Source organism: Ruditapes philippinarum, unplaced genomic scaffold (genome assembly GCF_026571515.1).
Source record: "Ruditapes philippinarum isolate M1 unplaced genomic scaffold, ASM2657151v2 ctg3931_1_1_1_1, whole genome shotgun sequence".
NCBI classification, from domain to species: domain Eukaryota; kingdom Metazoa; phylum Mollusca; class Bivalvia; order Venerida; family Veneridae; genus Ruditapes; species Ruditapes philippinarum.
Genome location: NW_026860597.1, coordinates 74,257 through 86,808, shown reverse-complemented (window position 1 = coordinate 86,808; position 12,552 = coordinate 74,257). Strand labels below are relative to the sequence as shown.

At 33.7% G+C, this 12,552-nt stretch overlaps 1 protein-coding gene across 7 annotated transcripts in view; it reads right to left on the bottom strand.

The window, feature by feature from the left end:
- Positions 1–12,552, bottom strand: part of LOC132712736 (serine/threonine-protein kinase PAK 2-like) — a 168,740-nt gene that overhangs the window by 117,645 nt on the left and 38,543 nt on the right. The window contains exons 1-2 of one of the 7 annotated variants that reach the window (XM_060695158.1): positions 10,447–10,673; positions 5,125–5,336 (exon numbers count right to left, since the gene is read on the bottom strand). The exons of 1 other annotated variant lie outside the window; for it this stretch is intronic. In XM_060695158.1, the coding sequence (XP_060551141.1) occupies positions 5,125–5,179 (55 nt within the window). In that variant the 5' untranslated portion in view covers positions 5,180–5,336; positions 10,447–10,673. Of the gene's footprint in view, positions 1–5,124; positions 5,337–10,446; positions 10,674–12,552 lie in introns of those variants that run through there. 5 more of the 7 variants (XM_060695156.1, XM_060695159.1, XM_060695160.1 and 2 more) reach the window with 5 other exon arrangements.

Sequence of the window (12,552 nt, the reverse complement as noted above, 5' to 3'; positions counted from 1 at the left end):
AGCTTTCGAATTCATGTACAGCAGAACTGCTGTCAGGTTCTCATTCATTAATATGAAACGCTGCGAATCACCGAAGGGGGAACCAATATAATAATCGAAAGGAGTTATTAAATCGGAATTTATTTTAAGCTGTAAATCGAAGGGATTAATTCATAAAATCCGGGCCCATGGACAAAAAAAAAAGTAAACACAAATAGCTCCGCGCCTGTGGGCGCGGAGCAATTACAAGAATTTAACAGATGTTAGTCACATCCAGAGAGTAGGTCACTAGGTCAATATCTAGGTCATTTGATATCAAATTTCTGTTATACACCTGAAATTGTGCACTTGGTCAAAATATGATACCAAGAAGGCCATGATGGCCTTGAAATCGCTCACCTCAACATAAGTACGCTCCAAAACAAAGAACAAGTAATATTGCAAATTATAAACAAAAGCAGATATAAAATCTAAATCTTACAGAGCCACTGCTAGGTGGGGGCAATGCTCGACTTTTTACTTTTTCAAAAGCAAACAAATAAACAGTTTAAACAAATCTTAAACAAGAGGGCCATGATGGCCTTTATATCACTCACCTGATTACTGAGGCTCTCAATCAATATTGTTAGCAATGAATGAAAGGCAGACATAATGCATAAACTTAAACTGATATCATAAATAGAGGATATTGAATGAGTGTAAGTTCAATACTGAATTTATTGCACGAGTTGAATAAAATTATATTATGCGAGCCTCTGGTGAGCTTAATATTATTTTATTCAACGAGTGCAATAAATTCAGTAATGAACTTACACGAATTTAATATTCTATTTATCACATTCCCAAAATAAAGACCGTTTAAAGAGAAATAAGCGTCATTTTGCATTGACGCGCCTACAGTATAACGCTAACATTTAGCGCGTCTTTACACTATGTTTGTATAACGCTTAATGACATCACGTCAAAATATATGCACGGCCGTGCAATACCATATTTACGGAGTCGCAAAATCGGCACAGGTGTGTGATAAAGTTCATATCTACACCTGAAATAGTGCAGATGTTAATAAGGTTTTTCCATTATTTCTTTTTGATTTTGACCATGGATGACCAATTTTCAAAACTAAGCTAGAAATCATCAAAACAATATGACATATTGTCCAGAATGTAAACAATATTTTTCCATAATTTGGGTTGTGTGATCTAGTTTTTGACCCCAGATTATGCACATTACCAAGAAACCATCTGAACAACCTGGCTAATTTCCAGGATATATTTTTACCTAAACAGTATTCCTAAACAGTGTTAGCAAGGTTCCTCCATATTTGGGCTCTGTTACCAAGTTTTCAACCAGAGATGAACTTATAATATTTGAACTTGAGCTGGAAATCATACAAACAACTTTTGACCAATCTAGGATATTTGGACCAAAACATATGCTGTAAAGTGTTAATGAGGTTTTTCAAAATTTGGGCTGTATAACATAATTTTTGACCCAAGATGGCCCATATTTGAGCAAAAAATCATTTTAACAAACTTTCTAACAAATTTCCAGGATATTTGGACCAAAACAGTAGCCTGTCTAAAGTGTCAACAAGGTTTTTCCATTTGGACTGTGTGACCTAGTTTTCAATCCCAGATAACCCATATTTGAAACTGCCCTAGAAAACATCAAAACGACCTTTCTTACCACTTTCATTTGAAACAGTAGTCTCTAGAGTTTTTTACCTATGCACCCCCCCCCCCCCCAGAGTGGGGCCAATATTGACACTAGAGAAAAACTTTGTGAGAGGACATATAGATAATATCATTTACCAAATATCAAAGATTTTAAAGTTTTTACTATCTATACATAATGAAAATCAATGACCTGACCAGCAGGACGGCCAATTTTGACCCCAGGACTTTTATTTGAACAAAATTGGTGAGACACTTTCTAGAAGATGTTTCATGCCAAACATCTTAACTCTAGCTCTTTGGGTTTTTTCAAAGAAGATTTTTTAAGTTTTTTCTTCGGTTGCCATGTCAACCAGAGTTCTGCATGGAATTAAATTCTTTTAACAATTTTAAAAGGTGACCACCAAATGAACATTCCTGTGAAGTTTGGATGAAATTGGCTTTGTGGTTTATGAGGAGATGTCGTTTAAAGTAAAAACTTACAGCTGGACAGAAGATGGATGGACGGAGGGGCACCTGACGAATTGTGATCACAAAAGCTCACATTGTCACATTGAGACAGGTGAGCTAAAAACGGTTATGATCAACGACAGCAATGGGAACACCAACATAATTATAACAATACCTCTCATTTGTTTCTTTTGAAAAAAAAAGTTGACTGTAATATGAAAGTGTTTTAATAACATTATTACAAAATTATAGTTTTCATATACAATTTTTTCAATAATATGATTTTGTATTTCAAAACTGTACATATTGAGCACTATAGAATTTTGACAATTGGTGAGAAATTATCCTTTTATTTCTTTGTTAAATACAATATACATGCTATATTTCAATTGAGAAACAGGAACTTAAACTATACCTCTGGTATTTTTTTTATCAAATCCGAATTAATTACTAGCATCTCCCTGCAAATTTATGACAACATTTTACTAATATTCAGTGCATGGATTTGCTGTTCAAAAAAAATTCATAGTGGTATAATGATACAGTTTTCCGCTACGCGAAATGTGCATGGATCATAACTACAATAATTAGGGCCGGGAACGTCAATAAGGAATTTGATGTTCGAATATTCGTTTTCCATGTCCTAATATATTCGAATATTTGTTTTTACAAAATTTGTTATATATTTCTCTTTTCCATAGTATCCAAAATTGATTAGGTCGAACACTATACAACTTCAATATGCTTGGAAAAAACGACAATTAAGAAATACATTTTTTACTATGTCAAAGTTTTTTGTTTTATTGATTGATTTATCGATATGTATGTTTATATTCTTACATTCGGAATAAAATCATAATTTGATTGTCTTTTGTTCCGTTTATCTGGCTGCTGATCATTTGTCTTATTAATGGGAGGTAACTCTTGTGACTAGACTGAATCATCAACAAGCTGTAAGATTTGTTTATTGAAATTAAACTTGTATTAAACATTTTCTAATTTATTTATAATTTTAGATAATGTATAAAACATTCTAATAATAAATTTAGCTATATCACAGTAATTATCACATGGAGTCTTAATTTCTATGAAATAATTATCTTCAGACAGAATATAGACCTACACCGTGAACGTGTAATAAAGCATCTTAAAACATGTATGTTTTTACCTAAAATTAAGACAATAATCGATTTATCAGAAAGATTAAAGCACAGAAAACAACAAGAGCTGTCGGTAGGACAGCACGCTCGACTATTCTAAGTGCTTGATAGTAAAAGAGCCTTGATAATGTTAAATTTTTTAAGTTCACAAACGGGCTATTTTTTTTTTTTTTATAAATTCATGTTATAGGCCTTAGAGAGAGTCTAATTATACAGTATTGGCTTGACTATTCTGAAGGTAATGTCACAAGGGTGTTTTATTGAGTATAATAATATTAATTACCTATGAATACATAAATTTGACAGAAAAGGTACAAAGGCTTGTTATTAAGATGTTTTATCAAGTAAATCACTGCTTTATTATTATGAATGCATAAAATTGTCCCAAAAAGGCACAAACCCTTCAGTAGTTATTGAGATAACAGCTTACAAGCAAAACTTTACCATGAATTTCTAAGTTGAAAAAGGGTAGAAAAGTCAGCCTAAATGCAAGATAGAATTATGGATCTTTGTCAGTGACCTACAATTATGACCCTAAATGCATATGTGAAGTTTTAAATTAATATCTTTAATAGTTATTGAGATATGTAAAACTTGCATGTAAATATTAACCAAGAGACTAAGTAGAAAAGGGGATATGAATCAGCCTTAATGCAAGACAGAGTTGTGGAACTTGGTCAGTGACATACAATTATGACCCTCCAATTATGACCGAAGTGCATGTGTAAAGTTTCAAGTAAATATCTTTGAAGACCTTTAACCTTTAACCAAAATTTCTAAGTTTCAAAGGGGCAAATAATTCTGCAAATATTGCAGGCAGTCTAGTAATGCAATTTTGCAAACTGATGAACATTGTTACTATAAAAAAGTATTTTAAATTTCAATTGAATATCTCAAGCAATAATTGAGATATTTCACTTTACAAAAAAACTTCAACCAAAATTTCTAAGTTAAAAAGGGGCATAATTCTGTCAATATTGTAGGCAGAGTTATCCAACTTGTCAATTTGATGTACCTTGTTACTATAAATAAGTATTGTAAGTTTCAATTGAATATCTCAAGCAATAATTGAGATATTTCACTTTACAAAAAAACTTTAACCAAAATTTCTAAGTTAAAAAGGGGCATAATTCTGTCAATATTGTAGGCAGAGTTATCCAACTTGTCAATTTGATGTACCTTGTTACTATAAGTAAGTATTGTAAGTTTCAATTGAATATCTCAAGCAATAATTGAGATATTTCACTTTACAAAAACATTATAACCAAAATTTCTAAGTTAAAAAGGGGCATAATTCTGTCAATATTGTAGGCAGAGTTATCCAACTTGTCAATCTGATGTACCTTGTTACTATAAATAAGTATTGTAAGTTTCAATTGAATATCTCAAGTAATAATTGAGATATTTGACTTTACAAAAAACTTTAACCAACGCAGACGCCGACGCGGACGCTGACGCCGACGTCGGGGCGACTACAATAGCTCTCATATTCTTCGAATAGTCGAGCTAATAAAGTAAGATAATTTAAGTCGGAAAATTTTATATTATAAACTGTTAAACAGTGAAACGGGTGCCCTCCCCAAACTTTTCACAGTTAGGCCTAATTGGCGATAATCGTTGACATGCATTATACAAACATATGAACACCTGGTCAAGTGAATGTCAAGAGTTTAATTTACGATCTTAACTGAACTTTGAAATAAAAAAAACACTTTTTTTTTCAAATATTCGTATTCTTTTTTCAATCGGTAGTGTTTCAAATATTTGAATATAATTCCGGTCCTAAAAATAATATAATGTTCATTTCAACTCTGGAAGTAATTGTGAAGGAAATTCTCAAAATAATAAATCTTATATACCACTGAGTCTTTTCTTGTTAAGTGTTGCTGATAATCTACTCCATGTACTAGCCATCCTGTTGTTATTAATGTTACATGTACAGTCACACTAGCCTCTCAATTGTCTTGTATAAAACATCTAACAACATATTTATAAGATATGCTGTATGAAAGTATATCCTGACATCTGACACATTCAACTTGGATATAATCATTGTCCAAAAAGCACTCACCTGAGGACAGAATGGTATAACATTGTCTATAGTTATTAGATGGACAAAGTTTTATTTACTGTGAACTTTGACTGACTTAAGTTACCTCAAAATCAATAAGGGTCATTTTCTAGTCATGACTAACCTCCACACCAAATCTTACCACTGTAAAGACTTATGATTTTTTTAGATTTTTTAATGGTCTTCTAGGTATATAAAGAGAAAATATATGACCCAAACCCAAATTGGGCCAATTTTAACCTCAAAACAATAATTTTAAGGAGACCACTCGCTGCATGCAGTGTTAATGCTAGTCTGTAAAGGGCAACCACCATCAACAACCAATTTTTACAACTATTATCAGTTCAAAAGGGACATAACTCCTAAAAGTATTGCTTTCAGGATAATGTCACTTGTCTTGCAACTCTGCTTTGTCCTCATAATTAAGTCTTACAAGTTTAAAGTTGATAGCTTTGATAGTGTTGAACTTATCATGCTAATAATAAGCAACATTCAGCTAGAAAGGGGATAACTCTAAAAATATAGCTTTATCTTGTCATTCAACTGAGCCTTGTTATAACAAGTATTCCGAGATTTATGTTGATACTTTCATACTTTTCAAATGATGCTATTGAATAAGCAATTTAAGTTTAGCTTCTACAAATATATCTAAGTTTGATTGTGTTGAAAACTCACTAAGCTTATTGAAACACCTGTACCTGGAACCAATCATTACTAAGCAGTGAGTGTGAAAGTTCTTGCTCACTGAAACAACCACTTGCCTCTGACAGGGTCTTAGAAACCCGCAAGGCCAGCAATCGTAAATTACAAGTCTGAGGCATTAACCACTTGGCCATGCCACCTAAGGCAATTTTGACAAAAGACTAAAAAGGGGCATAACTCCATATTGTAGCTTTCAGAAAATGCATTTTTGTCTAACAACTGTTGATACCTTTCTTAGTTTTGAAAAAAATCTACTTAATAGGCATTTATGACATAAATTCCTTAGTTTAAAAGCTGCATAACAAAAATATTGTTTTCAGGGTAATGACCCTTGTTTTACAACTGTGCCATGTCATGATCATAAAGTTTCACTTCAGCACCTTTCATGGTTTTGAAATCATTCAGGTTATTAAGCAATTTCAACAAAAGTCTATGTTAAACATTAAAATTTTAATGCATCACAAAGGTATTGTCTGGATATTGCCCAGAGCATATCTACTCTATCCATATCTATAATGCCGACATCTCTGACAAAAGCTTTTATGCAACAATGTTGCCCTTGTTCACAAATGCAATCTTGTTTATTGCTAAAACAAATTTAAATTTTGGCGTATATTGCCCTTAAGTTGACATTTTCCCCACTTTTTCCCCGGAACTTTATTCGTTTTTACGAAATAATAAATCGTAATACGAAATATTTATTCCTTATAACAAAATGTTAATTCATTTTCACGAAATTTAAATTCGTTTTTACGAAATATTAATTCGTAATTACGAAATATTAGTTCGTTTTTACGAAATATTAATTCGTTTTAACGAAAAAATAATTTGTGTTTCAATCCCTCAATAAATGATGAACAAGAGCTGTCGGTAGGACAGCAACGCTCGACTATTCTTAGTGCTTGATAGTAAAAAAAATGCTTGATAGAGTTACCTCCTCCTGTTTACAGGTTGGGGTCATGATGGTGAACAAGTGTGCAAAGTTTCAAAGCCATATGTCAATGGACTTTGAAAATATTTGAACTATTACAAAAACTTTAACGTAAATTCTAAGTCGAAAAAGGGGCATAATTCTGTCAAAATGCTTGATAGAGTTACCTCCTCCTGTTTACAGGTTGGGGTCATGATGGTGAACAAGTGTGCAAAGTTTCAAAGCCATATGTCAATGGACTTTGAAAATATTTGAACTATTACAAAAACTTTAACGTAAATTCTAAGTCGAAAAAGGGGCATAATTCTGTCAAAATGCTTGATAGAGTTACCTCCTCCTGTTTACAGGTTGGGGTCATGATGGTGAACAAGTGTGCAAAGTTTCAAAGCCATATGTCAATGGACTTTGAAAATATTTGAACTATTACAAAAACTTTAACGTAAATTCTAAGTCGAAAAAGGGGCATAATTCTGTCAAAATGCTTGATAGAGTTACCTCCTCCTGTCTACAGGTTGGGGTCATGATGGTGAACAAGTGTGCAAAGTTTCAAAGCCATATGTCTATGGACTTTGAAAATATTTGAACTATTACAAAAACTTTAACGTAAATTCTAAGTCGAAAAAGGGGCATAATTCTGTCAAAATGCTTGATAGAGTTACCTCCTCCTGTCTACAGGTTGGGGTCATGATGGTGAACAAGTGTGCAAAGTTTCAAAGCCATATGTCTATGGACTTTGAAAATATTTGAACTATTACAAAAACTTTAACATAAGTGGTTACGCCGACGCCGACGCCGACGCTCGGGTGACTGCAATAGCTCTACTTATTCTTATCGAATAGTCGAGCTAATAAATTAATGGTCTGAATACACATTTTCATATTTTTATCTGAACTTTGACCCTTTTCAGTGACCTTAACCACAGGGACCTAAACTTTTGTGCCAAGTACTGAAATCCCTCTAAGCATGTAGAAGTTTTGCTCCAAACAAGCATTTTTCAATGACCTCTAAGTTTGACCTTGACCTTTGCCCAAGAGACCTGGGTTCATGTGCATGACACTGCTTCTCATAGTGGTGAACATTCCTGTAAAGTTTCATTAGAATCCCTCCATATGTGTAGAAGATATGCTCCAGGCAAAATTGGACTTCGCCTACCTGCCCACCCGCCTGCCGCTAGACCGCCCTCCAGGGGGGAACAATAAGACTGTTCTTCAAACAGGCGTATAAAAATGCTATGCCACTGTTTAATACAACACTAAATAGTAGTGTAGGAACATGAGATTTTGCCATAATGTATTTAGGTCTAGTGAATTTGGTGGTCAAGGTCATATTTGATATGGCCTAAATTTTATGACTGTACATCAAAGGACAAGACAGTAAATCACTTTATCAAAATCTAGGTCAGCTGATATCAAAGTTAAATTTACATCATGGTTCAAATTTCATAGCTATACATCAAAGGACAAGAAAGTAGGTCAGCTGATATGAAAGTTCAATATTACATCTAAAACAGTGCACATGGATCAAATATCAAAGGACAAGACAAAAGGTCAATGTCAAAATCTAGGTCAGCTGATATCTAAATTCATTTTTACATCTCAAACTGTGCACATGTTCCATGCCTGTACATCAAAGGACAATAAAGGCCTCTGTCCCCTTGGGCAGGGCAAAATTTTGACCCAAGGGTTTAATTTAAACAATCTTGATACAGGTCCACCAGACAATGTTTCATGTCAAATATCTAAGCTGTAACTTTCTCCTATTCAAGAAACATTTGTTTTAGATTCTGTTTTTACATAATGAATATCAATGACCCCTAAGGCTGGGCCAAATTTGACCACGGGCTATAATTTGAACATCTTACATGTAGAAATGAGAGAATTAATGCACAAGATCGAGTAGATCTGTAAGATTCAATGAATTTAGACAGATAAAATATTATATAAAGGGAGATAATTAAATTCAATAAAGTTTTACTTTCCCCTACATGGGATCTGAGATAAAGATACAAGTGCGCAGATAAATTATTATAGAAATGAGAGAATACCACCAAATTGATATGCCAATCAGATTACGGCATAGCACCTAGAAGAACAGCCGTGAAAGCAAAGCCACTGCAAATCCACCATCACAAACACAATAATGATGGTTTCAGTACAGCTTTATATACTGTCACAAACTATATATATATATATATATGCCAATGATTGGCATATATAAAAGGAAACCTATGACCCCCCCCCCCCCCAGGGCTGGGCAAAATTTTACATGAAATTTGACACTATCATGTGCTCAGGTGAGCTAATAATATAAAATAACATGAAATTATAAATATCTTTTAACTCATATACATTATAAATTTTGCACTGGTACAGATTAAACTTATATATCCAATTTGCCAGAATAGCTTGAACATTTCTATTTTTTAAGTGTAAAAAGGGAAATAGCTATGGTAAAAATGTCGCAGTTTTGTAAGTGCATTAAACATAGAGCCATTGGTACACACAGAACTTAAAACATATCCAACGGATGACAGAATAGTTTCAACTAGAACTGCCACTGTCAGCTTTGTCTGAATCCACAGTGGTAATTTAGAGCTTAAGGACAATCTCCCTAGTAGTGTTTTTAGTGGCAAAGATCAAAGTGACCTTTACCTTTGACCTACTGACCTCAAAACTGAAAAAGCCACTGCATGACTTGAACATAATTACATGTATATGCTTCAAATGTGAAAATGTCAAAATCAATACACTGTGGACAGGCATTCTTAAGCATTTGAGCACACAAGCTTATTGTACTTAATTGCCTGTGACCTTAACCTTTGACACTTTAAAAATCAATAGTGGTCATCTACTAGTCATAACAAATCTCAATACCAAATATGAAGTCTGTTGACCAAAGCATTCTTAAGCAACTGAGCAGACAAGTTTTTTTAACTAAAGGCCCCTGTGACCTTGACCTTTGACACAGTGACTTGAAAATCAATAGTGGATGACCAACCTCCATGCCAAGTATGAAGACTGTGGGTCAAAGGATTCTTAAGTTATTGGGCAGACAAGCTTTTCTTTAGTCAAGGCCCATGTGACCTTTGACCCAGTGACCTGAAAATCAATAGGGGTCATTTAATAATCATGAATTACCTCCATGCCAAATATGAAGACTGGATCAAAGGATTTTTAAGTAATTGGGCGTACAAGCTTTTTTAGTCAATGCCCCTGTGACCTTGACCTTTGACCTACTGACCTCAATATCAATAAGGGTCGTCTACTAATCATGACCAATCTCAAAACCAAATATGAAGACTGTGCGCCAAAGGATTATTAAGTTATTGGGCGGAAAAGGAAAAACAAACGAACAGACAGACGAACAAGCTGATTCCAGTAACCCCCCCTTACAACTTTGTTGTGTGGGGGTATAATTACTATATGCCCATGCAAGGATTTTTCAAAAATTGATATGAAGCAATATTCAGCTTCGTACAAGTTACATTTTATCTTCAATCCAAGAAAATACGGAATCAGTCATAGGTAACAGACATAAATGCAACCCTTGATTCCGTAACAGTATTTTTTCACTGATTTTATTCCATTTTTTCCTTTAATTTTTATTCATAGAAACACAACATTTCTTAAAAATAGAATTAAATCACAAAAACTCTGGCCATTATTTTCAATAATTTCCTCCTTAGTCAGTTAAGTATGCAATTATCAACTAAAACAATGTGCCAAGTAAAACCTAAGCTTAGTTATAAAAATATTTCCTTGTTTATTAGTGGCTTTTCCTGTTGTACTTATCAACAAGAGCCATTGCCGGGAGAGCGCAATGCTCGACTAATTTACTTTTTCTAAAAGAAAACAAATAAATGGTATAAACAAATGTTTAAAAAGAAAATTAAAGAAAAAAACAAAATTGCATTTGTGAAAAAATGATGTCGCCGCTTTAATACAACACTAATAGAAGAAATAGAAGTAGTTTTTTTTTTTTCTATACAATTGAATTTGCCATAATGCAGTAGTGTCTAGAGAATTTTTGTGTCAAGGTCATATTTCAGCATGTGAAATGAAAGACAATGTTTGTGTTTGTTTGTTTGTTTCATTTTACGCCTTTTCCCAACAGTATTTCAGTCATTTAGGCAGGTAGTTTCCTAACCATCGTTCCTGGAGAGTTACACCAGTACTAGACTACCTTCCTCCGCGCTAAACTACCAAAGCATCTCCCGGGGATCGAACCCACGCCAGAGAGGTAACTGGATTAGAAGTCATCAACTCTAACCCCTCGACCACGGAGGCGGTTGAAAGACAATGTCCACATATGCCTAATGATCAGACATAAAGGCCATAACATGTCAAGATTTTGACACTGGATTATTGGATAAACAAAACTACTGTAGGAGTAATATTACTTTGATACTTTTTTTAAAATTGATAAGCCGCTCATGTTGCATACCAAATATCAAGGGTCTTCACCTTGTGAATTTTGCCAAGAAGATTTTTAAATATTTCCCTATATAACTTTATATAAAACTGAGGAGGCCCCAGTGGCGGGTCCCTTTTGACCCTAGGGGCATAATTGAAACAATTTTTGTAGCGGACCAGTAGATCATGTTACATACGAAATATCAAAGCTGTATAAGCCTTGTGTTTATGACAAGAATGATTTTTTTAAATCGATAAGCCTTCTGGCGGAGCCCCTTTTCATCCTAGAGGCATAACTTGATCAATCTCTGAAGAGGACAATTAGATCATGTTACATACCAAAATCAAGGATTTATGCCTTGTGGTTTTTGACAAAAAATTTTTTTAAGATTTTCTTATATAACTTTATATAAAATTGATGTGCCCCCTGGCGGAGCCACTTTTGACCCTAAGGGAAGAATTTAAACAATATTTGTAGAGGACTACTAGATCACGTTACATGCCAAATATCAAAGCTGTAGGCCTTGTCTGGTTTTTGATGAGGAGATTCTAAAAAAAACAAGATATGTTTGTAAAACATGTATGCTCCCTATCGGCAACAATTAGTCATGTGATCAGGTTATTATGACTGACTTTTGACCTAGTGAACAAAAAGTCAATAAGGGTTATCTACTGGTCATGACTAGTCACTAGGTAATAATTATTGAGACCGCATAGGTTGTAAGCAGCAATTTTATGACAAAAGTTATTACAAATCTTACCAAATAATATATGCATAAATTTTATGAATCATGTAGGCTTCATTAATGACAGCCAAGTTGTTATATAACATAAGACCCTCAAATACGAAAAAGCATTTTTAGTTTGATATAGAAATATCAACCAAGGCAACTTGAGTTGTTGAGTTATTGGTAAGTACAAGGTCAATACGACACTGACCCCCTGACCCCAAAATCAACTAGAACTATCACTAAATGTGATTAATACCCCCACAAGACTGCTTCGGAAATGAGGATGTTACTAGTAACAGAATACCTTGTAAAAGAATTGAAATATAGAGTTATGGTTGTGGGCAATTAAAGATAGTTGTGGTTCTTATATGTTGCATTTCCTTTCAATGTGGTTGGCCATTGATGAAGTTTAATTGAATTACTCTGTAATAAGTTCAGAA